At 41.0% G+C, this 24707-nt stretch overlaps 1 protein-coding gene across 1 annotated transcript; it reads left to right on the plus strand.

The window, feature by feature from the left end:
* The first annotated feature begins 4170 nt into the window (after positions 1 to 4170).
* On the plus strand, positions 4171 to 22345 carry spag5 (sperm associated antigen 5). The gene is made up of 23 exons (XM_080722066.1): positions 4171 to 4692; positions 5011 to 5146; positions 6248 to 6449; positions 6996 to 7112; positions 7971 to 8063; positions 8436 to 8570; positions 9216 to 9335; positions 9753 to 9845; positions 9942 to 10076; positions 10181 to 10274; positions 10499 to 10646; positions 12187 to 12237; positions 13063 to 13237; positions 13519 to 13652; positions 15288 to 15456; positions 15828 to 15975; positions 17816 to 18041; positions 18953 to 19085; positions 19368 to 19448; positions 19693 to 19842; positions 20275 to 20349; positions 21240 to 21320; positions 22037 to 22345. Exons 1-23 carry the CDS (start codon positions 4203 to 4205, stop codon positions 22106 to 22108), a joined length of 3258 nt encoding a protein of 1085 aa, XP_080578192.1. The 5' UTR covers positions 4171 to 4202; the 3' UTR covers positions 22109 to 22345.
* The last annotated feature ends 2362 nt before the right edge of the window (positions 22346 to 24707 follow it).

Below are 24707 nucleotides of genomic sequence, written 5' to 3' on the forward strand. Positions count from 1 at the left end.
AAAATCAAACAATCCAATGGATGATTAAAACAAGGAGACCTAATGACATTTGTAAATCATGTAAAACATTTAATGAGGCAGCTTGTTACATTCAGCAAATAATAGACGAAGTGTAGGCTAGACTGGATATTTTGTGGATGAATAGTTTTGCACCAACACAATTACACTGTTGCTTACATATTTGACAATGGATTAGATTGGATACATCTGATCAAATTGATCCACTCTGGGAACTCATTCAGGTCTTGACAGATTAAAACGGAACAAATCCAATAATAGACACTGTGTGGACTGAATGTTGCTCTGATTAAAATGCACCAACTCAATAAACAGGCACTTCCAGGCAATGTTGACTGAACCCGTCTTCCACTTGCAGTAAAGACATATGACAGCAGGTGGCACTGCAGTGTAGATTTCAACAGGAAAAGGCTGGGGAAAGGATGTTACGTGAGGGTGACGTAACTTTAATAAATGGACCAATAGTAGTGCTGCTGTTTGTGTTTTGAACGAAAAGCGGTTGAAGTTGACAAGGCAGCAGAAGTTCTGAACGGAAGGTTTGTTTATCATATTATTCTGTAAACATTTTGCACACATTAATGGCGACCAGCTCCGTTTTTCTACGTTAGTCTCTAAGTAACGTTACGCTACGTACCGTCTGGTGAGTGGTGATTGATGAGTGTGGGATCAAATTGGGCTTCATATTCTGTAGCCAGATTTATACTTCGTCGTACGAGATCGCGTTCCGAATATAGCCGATCTACAAGCTCACATTGCGTCTCTAAAGGGACGCGGTGTGAACTTGTAGATTGGCGATTTTGTGCGCGCGACACAGTTGTACGACGGAGCACAAAATGTATCGACGTATTTTTGTAAACGACCACTAATGCAACGGTTAACCTGGTAAAAAAACAAACACAAGCGCACTGCTTACTAGCCTACTATTCAGTTATGGATATCGTAATTTTACCTGTTTGTCTTTGTACGTCTATAGACCTTTTAATTAACGTTTATTACGCTATAGATAACTTTAGTTACCTTCTAAAGCTAAAGTTAACTATAGGATATGAATGTATTGAAAGACGTTTGGCTTTACCAACAAAATTGTTGCATAGCTTATTTTGTTTTCACGTACTGTATTATATGTATTATTTGCCTATTATAATACTGTCTTTATGTATTTAATACTATTTTCTCCTGCAGGTGCATATTAGTTTGCCTGGGACAAAATGTCATCAAGGAAATCCAGCTCAGCTTGGGAAGGATTGGTAGGACATCTTCTTACAGTTTTTTATGACACGATATTTCATTATGGATGTTCTGATGATGATAATAATATTTTCCTTTTTTGCTGTCATTAGCCTTCCACCAGACTTGGAGGGCGTACGCCTTTGAGAAGCTTGCAGAATGAAATGGGCCTGACGTCTTCCAGGTTCAAACCAAGATCACTGTCAAATAGTGACGTTTTTAAAACTACAAAGGTAAGGTCTTTAAAAAAAAAAAAGCTCATATGTCAGAAGTTTGACTTGCCATATTGTGAGCTTGGCATCAGTGGTGTAAAGTAACTAATTACAATTACCGGTACTCAAGTACAATTGAGGTATTTATTTGACTTTACTTGAGTATTTCCAGTTTTCAGTGCTTTTACTTCACTAATTCTCAGATCCAAATATTGTACTTTTACTCCACTACAATTACTTTATTTACTAGTTACTTTGTATATTTTGATTATTTTTTACAAAATGTACATTAACCACTTCAGCTTAAAATACATTTTGGCCATTTGAAAATAGCCGATCTACAAGCTCACAAAGCGTTGCGGTATAGACTAAAAATACTTTTGTTCGGCTCCTCGGACAATGTAGCAATGTAGTATCCGTGATGGAGACAACAATAATTATTATGCAAGCAAAAGCAATGTGGCTCAAGTGATCTGTGCAGTTTTCTTTTGCTTGGTTCAGAACATAGGGGGGGGGGGGGGGGTTAGCATTTTTTCAAGCTTTATTTTGGCTAGCTCCATCCGGTATCTGTCTTCTGATTCTGCTGTGTGTAAAGAGCCTCAGGTGAGATATGAACTGGGGTTAGCAGCGAGAAGGACTATATTGCCTTATTTATGTGGTATGGGCTTCTGTAGCTCTGATCCATAGCGTTAGAAGGAGTTCTCCTTAACGCTATGTCAATGATGATCCTGTGTGCCCACAGGAAAGGCGAGGGTGCACAGCCTTTCCTGCTTGCACACCGGATAAACACTGACACCGACATAGCGTTAAGGAGAACTCCTAACGCTATGGACCAGGGCTAGTTCTCCTGCTCTGTGATCACCTGGCCACCCACCACATTTCTAATTATTTCTCCACCCTACCCTTTCTAACCAACAGAGTGATGTCCTTCTCTATGACCCAGACCAACACACCAGCTGTCTGCCACACAACATCACAGATGTCTGTTCGCCCAACCTAACTGTTGACAGAGTACCCACAATTGGTACCGCTGCCACTGAGACAGCTGTAGGACTTGGAGATGTAACATTCAAATCCTTCATGTGCTCTGGTGTTGAAGTGGAGGTTTCAGACCTTCCTTCAATAGTGGCACAAGATGGTATCATTCTACCCCATGATCAGCCCACAATGAACCCCTGTGACCCAGAAGATACAGTCATAACTGACAGTATGATGTCTCACTCAAGTGACGACCACGTGGAACATCCCTATTGTTACAATGATGGAATTGCTGCATCTGTTGATCACGCAGGACCTCTCAGTGAGCCTTCAAGCTCAAGTGAACTGTCCGGGAACTTGAATAATTCTCAGAGAATTTCCCAGACTGCCTGCAGTGGATTTGAAGAAGATGTGCTTAAATCTGTCATCTGCGAGTCAGTTGAGGTAGTAGTTTCAGACATCACCACCATGCTATCGGACGAAACTATTCCTCTGCCTTTGCCAGAGCTTGGGGAATGCTTATTGCATCACACTGTTGATCCAAGCCTCCTTGTAGATGACTGTAGTGAGCGATGCTGTGGGGAGCATGCAGATCATCCCTATTGTAACAGTGAGGGTCTTGAGCTGACTTCTTCGACTGCCCCCCTTGATGTATTCTCTGGAGAATCGTCTTGTATTGAAGAACCCATTAGTGGAACATGTGATATCACTTTCAAATCATTTGTCTGCACGGGAGGTGAAATTGAGCTTGCAGATTACACCATTCAAGCAGAAGAGACGATTCCTGTCCAGATTGACGAGGTTATGAACAGCAGTAACCAGCCAAATGACTGCAGTGTGAATCCAAGCATTTTAGTGACGGACCCTAATCTACAGTCCAACGATGACCATAAAGATCATCCCTACTGTAATATTGAAAATGGCTCATCCTCTCAAAGTTGTGGTCTTTCCTCATTCCAGGAGCCATTGCCAGGCTGCCATGATGAGCAGAATGAGGTAGAGCCAATTGACTGTCGGGAAGATGTCACATTCAAACCTGCCACCTGTGCAGAAGGAGATGTTGAAGTTCCACACACTGCAGATCTGGCACAGGAGAAAGAGCCTCTACCTGGTTCCCCATCACCGTTGGGCATCTTACAGCAGCTGCCTTGCAATGACGGTACACTTAATGGTATCACAATGGATGATAAACATGGTCACTTTGAAAACCTGCACTGTCAAGTGGAAAGAGATGGTGCTGCACTAGATCCAGGAGCTATCAGTTTTACCTCATTGGCAAACATGTCCATTAAGTTGGTTAATGATCAAGATATTAAGTGTTCAATTCAAGAAACCCCCAAACTACATGTGGACAGCAGCACAGTGCACTCAGACCACTGTCATTTAGAAAATGATGGCACTGTACTAGATTCCAACCTATCAGCTGTCGGTGCACCTCCACTGGTACATGCATTATTCAGTGAGTCAGTGAATAATGTAATTGTCAACTGTCCAATTCAAGTAACCCCTAAACAAGCTTCTTTACATGCAGTTCATAACCTGCCTGACAGCCGAGAGTTGAACTGCAGTGAACTTGGAGCTCGAGGGAGCTCAACACCATCACTGGAGCAAGAGAATCTAAAACATGATGACATAAATATGCCTTCAAGAAGTGTAGCTTTGGACTCCAGTGGTGCAAATGACAGTGCTCTGGGATTGTCCGGAAATGGACAGTTTCCTTCCAACTCTGTAGAAAAGCTGTGTGCTAATATTGACTCTGATGTTCTGATGTCACTGCCAGAGATTCCCTCTGTACCAAACACCTTGCAGTTTGAGTTCATGAGTCCAGTCAACAGAGGAACCCCCGCTAGAGTACGGATTCGCAGGGAATCATGCTTCGCTCGAGCCTTGGCTGAAGAGTCTGCGGTGGAAGGGAAAAGGAGCTTAGAGTCTCCTTTTCTCCCAGTCCCTTCAGGGCCCTGGCTAGGGCCTTTGGAGAGCCCAATGCCACAACCATTACTTAACTCCACAGTCATTGGTAGAAGAGTCAGTTTTAAGTTCCAGATGGCCCCAATCAAAGACAAAGTCAGAGATGCCGATGAGAAGCCCAGTGTAGCGGCACCTGCTCAATCAGCAGAGGAGGAACCGGTAGTGTTGGATATTCCCTTTATTCCTACTGGTCCCCTGCAGCAGCAGCTCAGGCAGATGGCAGAGTTCCTCATCATGGCATCAGGGAAGATGGCTGCCGTCTCAGCTCACCCTCCATCTGCAGCACCAGGTACCGCTGTCCGCTATAGAGATATAATGCACACGATGTTAATTTAAATTATTAGGTGCAGTGTTTAGTAATCCAAAGAGTTTGGGATCCATGCGTGGAACACAATTTATATGTAAACATACATAAATCGTCATTAAAATTGCAAGATAATATTGAAATGGTGAAATAATTGTAATAATGATGGAATTGATTACAAATAATTCTATGATAGTGGATAAAGAAATGACTGACTATAGTAAATGATAACTTTGTTGACCTTCATTTCTGACATTGTGGGAAATGAAATCTGATCGATCACACTCACTCCCACTCCCACAGAGAGCCACAGTATGTGTGTGGGCACCAGTCCTGTGAAGCTGGTCGATCACAGTCTAAATACATCAGGCCAGTTTGAAAGAAAACGGGAATTCTCCATGGCTGATAACTGCACTATCACAGATCCTCTCCTATGGAAGTAAGTATTATTTCCCCATGTAGAGTTGAGATGTAGAGCTTTGATATCAAAATATTTGAATATTGTGCAAAAGTTATTTATTTTCATAATATATTCTAGGTACATTGCGCCGGAAGTGAAATATTCAAAACCTTTTTTTGAAGCGGTGAAAACCGCTTCCAATGAATGGCTTTGTGTGTATCACGCCCATATATGGTCATTTCAGTCCAGAATGAACAGGCTTTTTCAAAAACAGAATGTCTGTTTAATTACCATAATGGTGATCTCAGTCCAGAATGAACAGGGTTTTTCAAAAACACAAAGTATGTTACCTTATGTCCATATATGGTCACTCCAGGCCAGAATGAACAGGTTTTTCCTTTCCCACAGAATGTCCATTTAATTACCATATATGGTGATCTCAGTCCAGAATGAACAGGGTTTTTCAAAAACACAAAGTATGTTACCTTATGTCCATATATGGTCACTCCAGGCCAGAATGAACAGGTTTTTCCTGTCCCGTACGTGTAAAATATCAGTCCAGAATGAATAGGCTTTTTCAAAAAGCAAAATGTCGATGTCCCTCCCGGTTAGATGAATGGATACTTTGAGGATTGGTCAAGCTTCACATGATAATTTGGCCTTCAGGGTTTAAAATATGTAGTAAGCCACAAATACATTCAGAATAGAGGTTTTATCTGTCCACCGCTTCACTTCGAACCGAGGTTTGATTTTTTGAATGGCATACAGCTCATGAAAATCCCTATCTCAAAATATTACATGACTACTCTAAACAAGGATTTATTTGTCAACCTTCTGAAGTCAGAGTTGCTTGAAGTCCAGTGTGAAATCTCCGGTCATTTGGGATGCTATCACCTGTGATTTGATTACAAATGATGTTCAATTATTCAAGTATGAATGCAATACAGAAAAATCGAATGGCATCAAATCTAAATGAAGCATTACAACTAAACTGGAACTACAGACGTTCAATTTCTGAAGTCGATAACAATGAAGGCTTGATCAAAATGTAGTTCCTAGTACTGTAGGCCTATGTACTTTACCCTTGTTTTGCAACAGCTTACTGTTTCTGCCTGTCTCTCCTTCTTTCTTTGGTCTCAGTGTACCCCCAGGAAGCCTGGAGTCTCTGTCCAAACAAGAGCTAGAGCAGAGGCTAAGGTCCTCTATGATCATGGTGGAGGCCCTGGCACAACAGCTGACATCAGCCAGGCTACACAGCTCTGCTGCCCCTGCCAGTACAGGCCCCGCACCCTCTGCCCTCAGGGACCAAATGGTGCAGACTGAACACACTGAACTCAGCCAGGTTTGTTGCATAGTGGTTAGATTAACCGCTGCACTGAATAGCAGGGTGGTGCTTGATTCAGTCTCTAGCACATATAATAACATTGAACTCCTACCTGCTCTGTGTGTGTGTCATTGTTATGGGGCAGAAACTGTAAATGAAGTGTCACACAAAAGTAGTGAAAATAGCAGATCTACAAGCTAAAAATGTGTCGCAATGCGTCATGTGAGCTTTAAGATTGTCTATTTTCACCATTTTAAAACATTTTCTTTTAAATAATAAGAAAGGAACAATTTTGGACATACCGGTATGTGGCTTCTACCCAATAAAAGCGATACTCTACATTTTCACAGTACATTTTGCGCACATACGTGTCACGATTGTCTTAAATGTCTGAAAGACCAGATCTGAAATCTGCCAGACAACTACAGCAACTGACTGAAGTCAGATCTGTCTTGAATATCATCACCTTGTGTAATGGTCATCCTTTGACTTTATCGTGTTGTTGATCAGTTGTCGTCGAGACGTAGACACTGATTAAATGAATGTTTTCTTTCATTTTCACAGACCAACACATATAGAGACCTGTACATTGCAGCTCTGGACAAGATTGGTGTGTTGGAGTTTGATGAGTCTTCTTCACAGAACCTCATTCAGTGTATACAGGACACCAGGCAAACCATGGTGAGATAGAGATGCGTAGCATTAACATGTAGGGCTGCTGCGAATTGAGGTCCAATGGGACAGGACAGTGCTTTATGCCAGCCAGGGGTTTTGTTCAATAAATGTATCTGTAGCATATGCTTAATATAAATTGCTTTTAGACTCGTATTGCAAGTTCAGAAGTAGGTGAAGTAACAGAGGAATGCAATTATATTGATCACAACAGGAGAAGGTGAAAATGTACCATGTATTGAATTTGAGATTAAACTAAATCTTAAGGAAACAATACAATATGATTCAATATGTTCAGCATCCAAATCCTTTAGCAGTTTCATGGGTAGTGAAAGAGTTTATTGTCAATGGTCAGAGTCGGGAGGGCAATGGCAATGTGAGGGGCAGTGTAGGTGCGTGTGATTTGGGGGAGGTGGGAGTATGGCTGCTGCAGACAAACTTGAGGTAGTCACTCAACACTCGTAGTCACTCTGGGTACATCTGATTAGCTTGCCATCAGTTTATCATGGGGAACCCCGGCCTGTACGTATAAAGGCCAGGTCTACAATATCACCAATAATCAACAAAAAAACGGCTTATCTACAAGCATAAATACATCTCTTACATTTCATAGCAAAAACAAATATAAAATCAGAAACAATTTGAACCTCATGCCAATTCAATCTCAGTCATGCTGTTTCACACAGCGTTCTTTGCATAGGATTTTGCATGGTGGATACTAAAATATCATATACATTCATTTATATTTTTAATGTGTTATCCTGGACCATGCTAACAGAGCTGTTTGGAACAAATGCATGAAGATTATGTTTCTTTGCATATTGAAAATTGTGTAATTGTCTTTCTATTTTGTTTGTGTTCTGCTAGACGTCTATAACATCTGACACAGAAGCAGCTCTTGCCAACATGAAACACATGGAGGAAGTGATTAGAGATGACCTCAAAAGCCTTGTCACACAGGTAAGGATAAATTAAGTCAAATCTGGTGTAATTTTGTGTAATTGGTAGATGAAAGAAAAGTTATTGAGAAGAAACAACAAATTGAAAGATTATTATCCGTAACTCATTAACCAAACAATAAAATATTTTAATTTCTGCATGGTGGTACCGTGTTCTTCCATAAAGGGGGTGGGAAAATATGTCAGGAGATGTGTGTGGTAATTAAAAAAGAAATCTGCACTAGTTTCTTCTTCCATTTTTCTCCAAATATTCTGAGACGGGACTATTATTAGTACTTTTATTGTAAATTGTAGTACCTGTATTTAGCTTTTTGTCACCATCCTTTGCAGACATAAGGTGCGTCTAAATGACTTGTATATTGCCTCTTCTCAGTATGGCCAGATGAGATCCCTGTGTGCCAAAGTGAAGGAGTCACAGACTCGGCTGGTTCAGAAGGTCCATGACGCACTGCAGGAGAGAGAGGACATGAGGCACCAAATGGAGGAGGCTTTCACAGTTAAAGATGCGGCAAGTCTCAAAACTACGCAACCAATCTCAGTTGCACTACTTGAATAGACTACTGCAACTTCTAAATCTCAAGAATCTCCATTTGTGTATGACCGTACCTTATGCACCGATAGTGTGCATGGAAAATTGCCATCAGATGTCAGCCATGTCAGTTCTTATACAACTTAATTGATTGACTATCAAACCTATATACTATTCTAATTTTTTTTTGCACATTTTCAATGATTTTATAAACCTTTATAAAATCAAATATAATAGCCTTTATATTTTTGCAAGTGGTCTGAGGCAGTTTTAAATGTACAACAAGTGAATTAAAGTAAGAGTATATTGATATATATTGAAAAGTATTTATAAAACATTCATAATAACATATATGCATACCGGCATGTGTGTGCGTGAATGAGGCTCAATCCCCCCCACTTGTGGAAGCTTAGATTTGGATTTATTGTGGTAGAATTTATAACACAATTGAGGTTTATACGGTAAATAGATAAACATGCGTAAATAAATACACTAAAAACATATTCCAGTTCATATGTATGTACAGTGCAGTTCCTGGTGGAGAATAGATGAGTATTAACAACAAATTCTTTATTGGTCTGTGCATTAAAAGCTAGTGTGCTGTGTTGATGGTTTTCTTTCCAGGCCTTCAGTGTGATGGAGCAACTGAGAGAACACAGTGCCAAGCAGATCTCCCAGCTGGAGGAGAGTCTGGGCTCTCAAAAAGACCTCATGGCTGCTTTAACCAAGACTTACCCAGAGCTGGTAAATATTCTGCTTCTATGTTACTTATTCCCCCGGTCTTGTTCTTTGTTCTGTCTTGCTCTCTCACATACACATGCAACATGCATGACAGAGCTATCCAGCATAATTGTTTAGTTTCTTTTCCTTTTTTCTTCTTTCAGTTCCTCTCTTGCTCAACACACAGCACTGCAGAGCTAGCTGTAGTAAATTAACCAAACATGTATATCGAAACTGATATTTAGAACCAACCTTAAATTTTGGTTATAGACTAAATCGATTAGTCTAATTTACCACATGACCCTGTATTTCATTGTACCATGGTGGCGTAAAATATCTAAAATGCCCAATCTATAATCTCACAAAGTATCGCATAACAACATGTTGTGAGCCCCTAGCTGGCAGTACAGACACTTGACTTAATGTGTTTTATCTATGCAGGTTGCATTAAACAAGTCTTATGTGGAGTCCCTCAATTCAGCATCTGAGCTTTTAACTAGAACCACCAGTGATCACACCACTCTCGCTGAAGAGGTAGGGATGCATTTAAATAAAGATTGATATTATTATTGTTCATAAATCATAATTTAAACTGTTTTATAACAATATCACATTTGTATTGTTTACTAGCTCCAAGCAGCCAGAGGTCTTCTGCAAAAGAGCCTTCCAATGCTTGTGAAGATGAATGAGAAGGCAGCAGCTGCCCTGAGTGAGAGGGACCAGTATATGACGGAGAGAGACCAAGCTGAAGAGGAGCGAGACCGGGTCAGGATGTTTTATAACATGAAGAACTTCCTAGGAGAGCTCACAAGCAAAAAATGTATCCACTAGATAGATAAAATGTCTTAATACGGTTATTAAATCCACAGGTTCAAGAGGAGCTGGATGAGGCTAATTCGAACCTTCAAGATGCCACTCGGCAGATTGGAGACCTGAAGCTCCAGGTGACCATCATGACCTCAGGTACACACAGTATTTAAAAACCTTTTTATAAAAAGACTAATGTACATGTAACATAGTTTGTTACATGACCATTCTTGAACACAACAGTGATACAACCTTTCCGATGAAAATAATCAAAGAATTTGGAAAGATACGGCTAGGAGTACGAAGGAGGCTAGCTGTATCTTTTCCAAATAATTTATGACGACAGTACACTTAACTAGTCTACTTACTTTACTTTTCAGAGATGGGTGTGCTGCATGAGAAACTGGGTGATGGAGCGCAAGAGCAAGACATGTTGGAGAGGAAGGTTGCTGATCTCAATGCCACAGTCTCCTCTTACATGGCTTCCTTCGCCTTCCTGGAGAAGGGACTTGGTGAACAAGCTACCAAGTAAGATCACCAGAGACCTTATTTTGATAAACTCGAGTGGTTTTTACAATTGTTATTATGATTGAATTCACGATGAAAACCAGCACATCTTCGTATCCGTATATCTCTGAAGGTCACTCCTGACACTGTGGTTCCCCTGACACATCACTGTGACATCACAGGTTATATCACAGGTGACATCACCTATGTAAAAGTCCATATATGGCTATTCCACAGAATCCCTTTTATGCCCATATATGAAGATCCCTGATGTCATCGATATACATCATTGGCCAGATGGCCAAGATGTGGCCCATTGTGTAGCTGGTTCAGATGGGGATCTCCATGTATGGGCATGAAAGGGATTGTATGTTGTGACGTCATGGGAACCACTCTACCAGAATCCCTTTTATGCCCATATATGGAGATCCCTGATGTCATCAATATTAAGCCCATATCTAACAGGACTTCATATGAGAATGCCCATATATATGGAGGAAGACAGCCCATATCTGTGTGGCTGGTTCAGACAGGGATCTCCATATATGGGCATAAAAGGGATGTACCATACAGTACATTGATCTCCATATATGGGTACCAGGGGTCTCCGTAACTGGTCTGATACATCACTGGCCAGATGACCAAGAATTGGCGCGACCTCGCCCTAGGGCGAGGTCGCATTGAGGCGTCTTACTAGTATTTTTAGATACTGTGTAACCTGATCTACCTAGCATACTTGGTAGATCAGGTCTCTCTTAAGGCCCCTGCACACCAAACTGACTTGTCCTAACTACAAGACTAAAGCTGTGTGCACACTACAGATATATAGTTGAACGTTTAGCTTGGTAATTCAATGTAATCTCAATGGAAACCAGCTTTAAAGCTTTCAAAGCTTTGTTTGGAGCGTCTCCTGTATCTTTAAAGCTGGTTTCCATTGAGATTACATTGAATTACCAAGCAAAACGTTCAACTATATATCTGTAGTGTGAATGAGGCATAACTTTGGGAGATCAGTCAGGAGATCAGATGTCAGGTTAAAGGTAGCTGTGTGCAGGCTGTTAACACACTGCACCCGATGGGTCAGCTCAGCTGATGACACTGTTGTGCACCTGTGTGAGAGGAATTTGGTTATTGACATGAAACTTGCATGTTGGTGCGTCTCTCATTCATACATACACTTATTGTGTATCTTTGTATCTCTGCAACTGTAGAGCTTACCTTTTTTATTGTGTATCTGTAAAGCACTCGTGCTGTGAAGGGTGCTATATAAATAAAGTTCATTCATTCACACACAACCAAAGAGCTCGACCACCCGACCCCTCTGATCGACGCCAAGTCTGATTGTACTTGAGGTGAATGGCTCACACAGACGCCTCACTACCACCGACGGCTGTGTACACACCAGACATTCTACAGCTGACTTTTGGCCACAGATGCTTATCGGTGGCCCAATTTTGTCTTGGTGTGTCACAGTATTTAGCTCTGATCTTGGGAGCACAGATTAGTTTGTTTGAAATGCGTTTGTTTACTTGTTTTAAGCACCAGTTTTGTCTTGTGTCAGATTGCAGAAGTCATGGGACGATGTCAAGCAAGCCAATGGAAGGGCAGAGGAGTGAGTTCATTTTCTCTCATTAATAATTTCTGTTTATCAATTACTTTTGGATTGGATCTCATTAGTTATGTACTTTAGGTCTCTTTGTCTCCACCTGCAACTGTTTTGTACCATGTGTCTGTGAACAGCTAATCTCCAGCAACGTTGGCCCGATATAAGTGAAACTGTGCACATAAACTCCCTGGATGCCAGCGCAGAACCTCTCCCCCACATTTTTCAGATTGACCTGTTAGTGCCACCAGAAGGCCACATTTGATTAATTAAAATGTAATTACTCCTACAGATTTTGTTCAAACATCATGCAAATTGGTGACTTTATAGTCAATAGTCATGTGATCAAGAGAGATCTGTCCGATATCTCATATAGTTCCATCCTGATTGGCTAAGATTGGCATATTAATTGTTTGCTGGAGTGGCTAGTTTTGAACAAGATGCCTCAAATCATGAACGCAATGTCCGATTACCGTGAAACTTTACTTCCTCAGCCTAGTGGGAATTATGTGAGTGCAGTCACCCTTTTCTCATTGTCCTGTTATAGTCCCACCAGCAGGCCGAGTTTCACAAAATGTTTGATATTACTGATGTCTAAACATCACATTATCTCTATTGTCATGTGATCAAGATGGATCTGTCAGATTTTTCATGTTCCATTAACATTGCTGGCCCACAATAAACCACCTGAACTTGTGGAGACCTGTGCTCCGAGGAGCACTTTGTCTAGTTATTCAATGTGCGCTCATATTCCGTTTCAGTTTTTTTAATATTTTACCACAACAACATTTTGAGAATTTAGATAAATGCTATTTACTTGGTGTTTGTTTGTAGGTTGGAGGTATCTTTGTCCCAGTCAGAGCAGCGTGTGTGTGAGCTGAATCAGTCTCTGGCCCACAGTGAGGAGCAGCTCAGACAGTTGCAGACCTTCTCTCATACCCAAAGCCTACAGATCGAAGAGCTCAAAGATGCCCACAAACAGCTCCGAATTTTTAAGGAGGAGAACGAGGTAAGAGTGTCCGTATTTGAGTCTTGTATCTATTTTAGACTGTCTCATGCCAGATGGAAATGAACTGAAAACAATTGAGTGCATCTAGTGCAGCCATGGCCATCACCTTGACACCTTCTCGGTCCAAACCAGCTGCTCTGGAATTATTTCTCTTGATTAAACTTGATTTGAGTTCTATATGACTTCTGTCTGGCAGAGAAATAACATTAACATCTATTAACATTATTAACATCTATTAACATTAACATTAACATCTATCTGCTGTTGTGTGTTTGGGTCAGTTCATGCAGATGGAGAATCAGCTGACCAAAGAGCAGGTTGCAGAGACTGAAGCTTCCCTCAGGAGCCATCTGCAGAGCCTCAGGGAGAGGAACATCCAGTGTGAGGACCTGAAAGCAGCTCTCAGTCATCTTCAGTAAGCCCTCACATTTTCCAAACTTGTGACTACTAAGTATGGATTGTTGGAACCAATTCTTTTGAATTGACAGCATTTCTGAACATTGTCTTTTTTGCCATTTAGGCCTGAACGCAAATCTGTGTCACTTTAGATTTTAACCACTAACCATTATTTAATGCTTTAACTTAAAAAAAAAAATAGCAGATATACAAGCTCACAGCACGGCACCGAGTGCCACTCTGCAAGCCTGTAGATCTGTTATTATTATTACCAGTAACACTCCCTAATCGGGAGATAAGCGACCGTAGGTCACTTATCTCCACAAATAGTGCAAAAATGTGTTTTGCCAAAATCTTCCTGATCCATGTTGATGACATGAGTGTAGACATACTGTGTAGTGATTTTCGTGATTTTAGGGCAAAATCTGTAGGAGCAGTGTCCAAAAATGTGTTTTTAAAAATCGGCCTGGAGGTGGCGCTATATGGGAGAGATTCATGTTGATGGGATGAGTGTAGACATACTGTGTACCGATTTGCGTGATTTTAGGGCAAAAATTGTAGGAGCAGTGTCCAAAAATGTGTTTTGCAAGAATCGGCCTCATGGTGGCGCTAGAAGAGGGCCATGTGAGAAATGAGGGGTGGGGTCTCCGCGCCGGCAAGGCGGACGAATAGGTACCGGCCCCGGCTGTCCCGGTCGCTCCTAGCCGGAGTTACGGCATTTTATGTGAGCTGCAGTGTAGGGGGTCCTCCACTGGGGGCGCCACCACTTTTGCATCCGTTCTGGAGCACCAGGAGTGGGTGGTCCCCGGGAATTCCCCGTGAGCAGCCCCGTGGGGGTGGTCATTTGGTCAGTTTAGCACATTTGGTCATTTTTTACATCTGGGGGTCCCCCAGGGACCTGGGGGTCCCTGGAGCTCCGGGGGTCCTTGGAGGTTGTAGTTTGGCAGGTAAGGAAGGTGTGTGCAAAATTTGGCATGGATCGGGGCAACGGTTGCGGAGATATGAGCAGGGCAAGAGTGTGACGTGTGAGGTGTGACAGACAGACTGACTGACTGACTGACGGACTTACACTTTGTGCAGGGTTTGATAGTAAATGCGACCTACGGTCGCAATTATTTTTTTAAATCGTGAACGCTTGTGCAAGTTTTTGAATATCTTTGACCCGATTCTATAAATGTCTTCTAAATCAGTGGTTCTTAAACTTTTTCATGTCAAGGACCCCCAAAATTACATGCATTTGGCCACGGAACCCCATCTCAAAATATGTTGTTCCAGGGACCACCCAGAGTTGCAAATGTTCACTTTTAAAATAATAAGATATATTCAAAGACTTAAGAACTTAAGAAAATAACTATTTTTCAATAGTTAAATCATTAAATAATTCTAGGCCTAAATGGGTTAAGCACGAAGACTCTTTTCAACACATTGGACATATATTTACACACATTCTCACACTGATCCTTCCTACACACAGTCTTGTACAGCTCCTGCTGAGCAGCTTCACTGGAGTAGTTGTCTACCGTGCTCAGTGGAACTTTTGACTGTGGCTGCTGAGGGATGTTGGGAGGAGTCACACTGCACTGAATAAAGGTTCTTAAAACGAACCACTGGGTTCTCAATGAGAAATTAATAATTTGTGTGTGTCTTTCGGCAGGCTTGAGAGGGATGAGTTGCAGACAGAACTGGAGGCTGAGAGGGCCAGAACCACTGCTGTTCAACAGGAACTGGGCGGACAGTTGGCCCAGGCTGGCAATGATGTCACCCTGTTCCACCACACACTCAGAGGAGTCACCAATGACCTCCATGCAGCGCTTCATGAGAAGGTAACGCAATCAATGTTACTACTAAGGCCAAGCGAACATAATGGTCGTAAAAACCCATGATCGTCTCTAAATCTCTAAATAGCCAGGTACCACTGGCTATGTTCTGTGAATGTATCCACAACTTTCCAACATCCCATTGTGCATTGCGCAGAAGTTGCACGGAGCTTCCTGCAACGCAGCCGAGTGTGATCTACAAGCTCACAATGGTTGCATCTGCGACGCGACGTGAGCTTGTATGTCTGCTGTTAATCGGAAGTGTGGTGCAAAAAATTCTCCAGTAAATTCCTGTGGAAAGAGGTGGATAGATGGATATAAAGACTTTCCCCACTACCTTTCAAAAAGATTTCAAATTTTGGATTTTTACTTTCCAGAAACCAGAGCACTGCAAGGATGAGTGGCCCCAGTCATCTGCCACTGCTGAACGTCGTCATCCAGCCGTTTCCTTTGTGGACAGCATTATGAAGGCATTGACCACTGAGATGGGGACAGACCCAAACATGGGAACCTCTGATGACCCAGGTAGAGTACTACACTGTTTACTAATGACTGATTACCCTATAGGTCTGTAACAAACCAAATTAACAGATCGTCTTGTTTTGATACAGTTGTAGGGCCACTTTATGGTATGTTTTTGATAGAAAAATCAGAAGAGGCTAGACTTATTGGGGAAGAGGCTAGACCTGTTGGTTAATTGATGATCTTCTGGTGTTGCCAGCCATAGCACTGCTGCTGTATTGTTTTATACAATGGGCCTAGGCCAGGGGTTTTCAAAGTGGGTGACGGGGCACCCTGGGGTGCCGTGATGGCAGTCCAGGGGTGCCTCGAGATAATTTGATAATATTTGGATTTTTTTTTTTGACACAAAAAAAAGTACAACGTTATTTTCAGTCAGTTCTAACCAAAATGGCTATTATCTCAACGTTTTTCTCGCAACATAATCACTAAAATATTATCACTGTCGGACAGAAACCTTGTATCTCCAAGTTTCAAATGTGTACGTCTTTTGGTAAAGCAAAGCCCTGCTTCAACATACAAGACTGTCGCACAAAACTAGTGAAAACAGCCGATCTACAAGCACGCGATGCAAGGCGTTGTGTGCTTGTAGATCTGCTGTTTTCACTATTTTATAGACGATAAATACAAAACGAACGGTTTTGGACATACAACGATATGCTATAAATATAAGGTGCTGGGAGTGAAATGTAGGGGTGCCTCAGATTAAAACAAATATTTATGGGGTGCCCTGAGACAAAAAAGTTTGGGAACCCCTGGCCTAGGCTGTTAGTGTGCAAATGTGCCAGAGGCTCCCCTCTGAATAAGAGAATGGTAAAAGTTGGGTGAGTTTTTATTGTTTTCTTTTACACGATGGATAGGGCTGTACATGTTGTCTTAGCTTGGAGTTCATATGGACGTCCGTATGGATGGACATACATGCACACAAAGCCAGGTGTAGGAGTGGTTAGTAGTGTTGCCCGATCTCGTGATCGGATCGGCCGCCGATATGGCCGTTTTTATAAGATCGGAGATCGGGAAAAAAATATCGGGAGAATTTTTTTTTTTTTTTTTTTTTTTTTTTTCAAAAAAATATTTTCGGGGAGTACTGAAAGTTACAGGTAAGGTGAATGCGATATGAAATGTAAGCTTACCATAATCACAGTAATCCTTAATCATTTTCAATCATGTTCAAGGGCTTTTGGAGAAATGAGACAGACAGAGCACTGCAGAGGGAAGGTGATTGTGTCAGACTCTGTGTCCAGCTGGCAGCTGATGCCATTAAGTAGTAATTGGCCCCTTGTTAATGGATCAAAGGAAGGCAATTATGTCTCTCTGCACTGTCAACTAGCTGCTACAGATGCATACTTTTCAAGCAGACTGGTTAATTGGTTCTTAACTTATTTTGTTTCAACTTTAAAAATGGCCAATGTTTTACCAGTTTTTATATAGTTTGTTGATTATTTTTGATGCTGTAATGGTCTATTTTATTTTATTTTTTGAGATATTAAACAGGTTTTAAAAGTCCTTAAATCGTGACTTCACTGACAAATTTCAAAGGCCACACCAAAGGTCCGCTGCACAATGATTGAGAAACACTGCACTAGTAGGCCTATATCACTATACACTACTCATAAGCTTTGTTTTTAATTTGTTGATTCAGTGATAGAATGAATAGATTTTTTTTTTCTTAATGCCTTGCCAAAAGATCGGATCGGGAAAGATCGGGATCGAATCAGAAGCAATAATATTTGATCGGTATCGGATCGGGAGCAAAAAAAACCTGATCGGGGCATCCCTAGTGGTTAGCACCGCTCAAAAACAGGGAAATGAATAAACCGATTTCCGCTGTATTCATTCTGCTCAGACTCTCCTGAGGTCGGTGACGGTTTGTTCAGTGAGAAGAGGAGCGCCTTCACCCGCGTGCCCGTGTCCCGTGAGGAGGTGAAGCAGGTGCACCCGGAGGTGGAGGAGCAGAGCAACGTGGTGATGATGTTGGCCGACGTGGGGAACACAGTCAGTGAACTGGTGTCTACCCTGGAGCAGGTTAAACGCCTCAGGAACACACAGCTGCTGGAGCTGCACAACACCATGTAGGTTTAGCTGTGCGTGTGTCTATTTAGTAGACCAGGGGTCTTCAACGTTTTCAGGCCAAGGACCCCTTATCTGAGAGACATGAAGCAGGGACCCCCTCTACATAGTGTATAATATGTGTGATACAGATTTTTGTTGATTTCATAGATAGATTCATAAACTAGTTTGACAGCACTGTCATCAGTCTTTTAGAAGTGTTTTTTCAGACCACTTAAATCGTCTTTACTTACTTACTAAACTTGACATTTCACTCAGTACTTTTTTTTATCTCTACACCGAACCTATTTGCCAAAAATAGCCGATCTACAAGCTCTCAACGCCTCGCAACGCGAGGTTTTGACCCTCGCAACGCAAGGGTCAAGATGTCAATTTTAATAGAATTATCCTATTGCACAAAGATTTGGCACCCCCTTGTAGTAACTCGGACCCCCTAGGGGTCCCGGACCACCTATTGAAGACCCTTGCCGTTGACTGTATACTATATTTCCTGCCAATATACCTACTTGATAAAGAATGTGTCTGTGGAAGGAGCAGAGCTCCACAGTTCAGAGTAAATCCTCGTGGTGGAGCTAAACAGTTTGTAATTGTACTTGCAAATGTATAATGTAGTTGAAGATGGTCAAGATGTTGATACTTTATAATAGATAATCGTAATCTTATTGCCAGACTCCTCCCATAATCGTAATCTTATTGGCAGACTCCTCCCAGAAGACTAATTGTGGCTAATGATTATTATGGTAATAATCCTAAAGGAGGATGTGACTTGAGATTGAGAACATAAAAACATAACTAGTGTTAATTTTACAGTCACTTGAAAGTAAATGTAAACCCAGACACCCGCTGCAGGTTTTATTAGTATTGTTTTTATCAAAGGATTTTTCGGCTGCTGAGATTATGGTTGTTGTTCCAGCTGTGGCCTGCAGGGGGAGCTACACACCCAGACCAGCAGACACCAGTCTGAGGTTGAGGAACTTCAGGAACAGCTGAGGCGTCTGCAGAGTCAGCTCGGGAGAGGCAACCTGGCACTACAGCAGAAAGCAAAGGTAGAGATCAACACTCCCTCAGGCTGGAATGCCTAGAATTGAACAAAATGCCTGTTTATAACTGAAATGTCTATTATTTATACAATATGTGTGAGCACTACAGCTTTGGCCTTTGTTTTTTGTTACTAATGGTTGTTAATGTGATTGATTGTCCAGAAATGAAAACTTTCTCTAATGTTGCACACTATAAAATCACTCTAGATAAGAGTGTGTGCTAAATACCTTTTTTAAATGTAATAGCCTCTTTAAAAAAAAAACTTTTTCTGTCTCCCTTTGACCCAGGATGAGAAGATGATGACCCAGCTGTGCACAGAAATAGATGAAACCAGGGAGCTTCTTAATCAATATAAAACTGACAATACTGTAAGTGACTGATACAGTAGGTGTTTTACGTTTATTGTTTTTATGTTTTAAACAATTCTTAAGGAACATTGTGGTGTTAAATCCATAGTGAGAAGTAACAGACACACCCTAACCCACTCTTTATTTAACCTGTGAAACTACTGTATTTTATTCTAAGCTGATATATTTTGAGAATTGTGTTTGGCCCATATTGTGCACCACAGTGACTGTCGGTTGTAAACAGTATTTTCTTTGTTTCATGCAGGAGTTGCGCAAGGAGGTGACTGAGCTTCGCCAGTCTCTCCAGCAGTCCCAGGTGGAGTCTCATGCACTGAGGGAGGAGCTAAAGAAAGCCAGTAGCCTATCGGTAAACCCGGTGCACTTCATGGACGAGAAGATTGGCCTGCTGCAAGAGGTACACTTCAGTCATTTGTGTCAGTTGGTACTAACGCAAGATCATGTGCAAGTCGGTGTTGATTAGCATCACCCCTCTCCTTGTCTTCCTAAATCTGACCCTCTGCTTTGGTTTAGATCAGGGGTCCCCAAAAAAGGCATTTGAAGTCTCCCCGGGAACCATACTTACAGAAATGCATTCTGAATTAACCATTTAAACTATTTTCTTTGGTAAATAAATAATAATAAAAAAAACGTATGGGAAATGTAACGCACACAAAAAAATGTACATTTGCCCACGACCGCCTTGTTTTTAGATGACCTTTGTATTCAATAGGTTAAACTGGTTCCCATAGTAATACAGAGCATTCCCAGTAACCACATAGTAAGTCCACCCTGATCAGGAACTTAAGTTTCCATACCTGATGTGTCTCTAACAAGCACTCTATCCCAGGTGGACAGACTGAGGAGAAGCCTGCAGTTGCTGGAGCAAGCTAGAATCAAGCTCCTGGACAGAGCCAAAAGACATGTAAGTACACTATTTATTATTAAAATTATATCATTGAAATATATGATTAATATATACATTTACAAATGTAAATAAATGGGCAACTATCTTGTTGGAAATTGGAATAGGCAATTTCCTCTTTTTTCATTATGCATTCACAATAGTGTATTATACAATACCAAATGTCCCCTTGTGTAATCAGTAGTGTTATAGAAATAGATTGTGAACAAACCTGAAATTGGAATGCACATTTTGTGTCGTTAAGGTAAATTCCATTCATAGCACACAAATAAAAATAGACTGTACTGCTTCTGACTATTTTTCACCTATAATCAAAATGCATCAGATGGGGGTATCTTACAGTATCTTACAGTAACCTACAGAAATCTGAATCATTAGCCTCGCGTTGCCAGACTCTAATCCGCCCACAGTGTGACTAGTGAATTATCTAATGTGAATTTTAGCTGTTTGCCACTCTTCTTTGTCCTGTTGTGTTCTTATTCTTAACATCCACAGGCTCCTCCCTCCCTGCTATCCATTATTTATGCCAGTTTGGAAGTGTTCCACCCTGTTGGCCTACCAATACAAAACTTTCTTAATTAAAATGTCAAAATTCTTTGTCGGGGACATCCCTAAAGTATATGCACTACAGTACCTTTTCACAGTGATACCACTGTAACCCAGATCTTTAAGCGTTGTGGGGAAACTTAAGCACACAGGTTTTTATTTGTAAATGTCACTTTAAGAGATCTCATTGGTGATATATGCTGATATTTTTAATGAATGAGGTGTACTTAAAAATACAGCATACCACCCAGTCTTACCACTTACTCTTCCTTCATGGTGACTGGTGTCTGCTTTATCTTATCCATTTCTGGTGTCAGTGAATTATGATTTCTTTGTTTCTGCAGCAAATCATCCACCAAGCTAACGAACAGAAGTCGATGAAGGAGCTCCAAACGCTGGACGCCATGCTCGATAAAGTCAGAAAGGTGAGTCCCAGTCACTATACTGCACCAGAGACCTTTCCTTTTTATTGAATAATAATTATAATACATTAAATATTAATACGAGGCAGCGGAGGGAAAAAAACTTTTTCAATGGTAGTGGATGGAGCGAGAGGATTTATCATTCACCAAATGAAGGTGAACGTGTACACCTAGGATTTTACATGTCCATGACAACTGTAACTGTGAACATAGTAAATACTCAGAGTAAATTATTATTATTATGTATCTGTGAACACCTTGCAAACTGGTTGAGAAATGAGAAGTTTGCCCGGGACCCCAACTAGTGAAAATGGCAGATCTACATTACTCTATCACTTCTTAAACGCTTTAAAATATGTATTTATGGATATTATTCAAGTCTTTTATTAAAAAGGGGATATTTACCCACAACCCATTCGCTTTACACCAGAATAAAATTCTACAGAATGAGTAAGATACAATGTAAAAATGATTAAAAATACATTTGTGAAAAAACGATACATAGCGCTAGGCTTAACTCATTATGTGTGCAGAAGAATGCGCCCCAAAAACGTTATGTGCATAAAATTTGGGGTTTGGTTGAGGTCGGGAGTCAATGGTTGAAAGGTTTGGGAACTCATGCTGTACAATATTGAACAGACCGTTTGCAAGATGTTGGCATGTCAGTGAAACCCTACTTGGCTACTTTAGAGAACAATGCTTTCTTTTTCCCTCCACAGACCTTGCTGTCCGTTCCAGAAGTAGTCGACAGCTGTGAGCCGCTGAAACAGCTTGTTAAATATGTTTGTTGATGACCTTTTTTACAATTGTTTTAGGCTTTTGAATATGTTTTTATAGGCTTTTTAGGCAGTTTTAACAGATTATCTGTGCACAAACTGGCTGAATAACCCTGAAGGCACCTGGCGTTTTTCTAAATGTATGTACTGTAATGTCTTATTTTATTTGTGCAGAATTTAGGCATCAACAAATAATTGATCTTTTATTTTGTTATGTATTTAAGAAACAATAAAGTACCCTTTTGTGATCATTGTATTTGTTCTGTGCAATGCTTCAACACTGAACCTGAACTGTTCAGGAACCTGAACAAGAAATATGTATTTAATATATTATTTGCTGAAGTTGAGGTCTAATTGATATTGAAAACTGATTACATTTCAGATAAGACTTGATATTAATTAAAAGTAAAGTATTTTCTAATCTTTGCTCAAATACATCACTGGTATGTAGGCTATATATTAAGTAGGGCAATGGGTTGAACCCTAATGAGCTGAGAAACTTGCTTGCTTCAGAGAAGGAGGGTGTTTTTGTGAGACTCCTTAATCATACGATAGCAGCGGTGGCCATTATAGTGACACACAGAAAACTCTTTCATTTTCCAATATCCTAAAATAAAATGCCACTCTGATGTCACTGTGATATCAGGAGAACCACTAACATAATGGGTTTGCCGCTCTGACATCACGCTCCATCCTTCACTGTGATGTCACACTAACAATCTCTTTTATGCCCATATATGGAGTTCCCTGGTGTCATCAATATTAATGATGCCATGTTAGAGAGATCCCTGTGATGCCAGGGGGAACAAATCGTTTTTATGCCTATATATGGAGATATGGAGATCCCTGTGATGCTAGGGGAACAAATCCCTTTATGCCCATACTGTATATGGAGATCCCTGATGTCCACATCACTGTGGCGCGACCTCGACCTGAGGTGTCTATCTAGTATAGATATATTGTATTACGGTATGGACGTTTAATACATTTCTTTAGGTTTTCAAATATTTGTGGACACTCCTGGTGAATCATGGTAAACATCTGAGTGGCTTGGTTCCAGGCTTAAAATAATTTATATAAATATTTTCAGAAATCTATGGAAAGAATGAATGTGTGGCACCACAAAATGGCCACTAACCAATGACAACTGTTATGCCCTTGGCCTTATAGGTAAAACTCGTGCTTGAGATCTCGGCTCTAAGCAAGAGCGCATGCTCGGGATTGTATGTCCCAGTGATGCAGTGACATAAATTCTTGCAAAGGTGAACATATCTTTGATAGCAAATCCCTGAAAATGGCATATGATGGCATATGTCTGGTGAAATGTGCCCTCAACTCTGCAGGATGCTGCACCCCTTGCTGGTGTAGGCTAGACTCAGCAATCACTTCCACAATCGAGTGAGAGATACGTTGCTTTCTGATGGGCTTGTCACTATGAGGCTTAGCCAGTGAAACAAACCATTGGTCAGAGTGGTTTGGACTTAAGTCCTATCCATATAAATGTGTAATTATGCTCCTACAGGGCAGAGCATATGTAATCTCTGGTGCTCTAGACTAGAGAATGGTTGGAAGCTTCCAATTCCACCGGAACATACCACATTGAGGGCTTCTTAGCTGGATAAAAGCAGGGTTAGGCATAATCACTACTTTAGGATTGTCTTGTGCTAACTGAATACTCACAGAGTGTCATGAGATGGCATGAATGTCACTGACACGCTTTGCCGAAGCAAGTGCCAGAGCTATTTAAAAAGGCCATTTCATATCCACTTCATCCAGAGGCTTCAACTGGTGGCTTGGAGAGTGCCTCCAGTAGGCTAAGGAAGATAAATCCCTTGATTTAAAGAAACGCCTAGACACTCATAAAATGACACAAGGGGGTGTTGTTGACCCACTGTCATGTCCTTGCAAAACCTGCATGACAGGCTGATATGGCTGCCGGATACACTTGAATGGTACAAAAGACATTATTTATCTATCATCTAGGCCTATTTATCCATTATCTAACAGCTCCTGTAAAGTGAAGAGATTTCTCAGAACAGCTTAGGCTTGGAATTACATAATAGATTTTTCACACCAATTCTCAAATACACTGCATAGTCACAGAGGTTTCTGAATGACAGAGCCCTGGCACTTTGATTAGTGGCAATGGCAGTTGGAAGTCACTATGCATTCATATTTAACGTCTTGTATGCCTAGTCTACAGCTGTGGTTCTCTACCTTTTCAGGTAGAGAACCCAAAATAACCATATTTTAACGGGACCCCCCACCCTGACAAGCACTAAGAGTTGAGATTTTGTATAACACAGTTTTCTTTTCACAATAGAACTGTGTTATACATAGATCATCTGTTTTCACAATTTCTGCCTCTAATATTTGGCAATTTGGCCAATAATGTTTAATTTGTCATTTTAGATGTATTAAAAAGTCCTTAAATTGTCACTTTAGAAATGTGCATATACACTTAAACTTTATGTTTGTTTGTTTACTGTTGAGTGAGAAATCAATGTTGCACATTAAGTTAATCATCTGGGGACCCCCTAAAAATAATTCGGGGACCCCCCCTGGGGGGTCCCGAGACTCCCGACCCACAGGTTGAGAACCACTAGTCTACAGG

The sequence above is a fragment of the Nannobrachium achirus genome (assembly GCF_963921795.1).
Source record: "Nannobrachium achirus genome assembly, chromosome: 3".
Classification (NCBI taxonomy): domain Eukaryota; kingdom Metazoa; phylum Chordata; class Actinopteri; order Myctophiformes; family Myctophidae; genus Nannobrachium; species Nannobrachium achirus.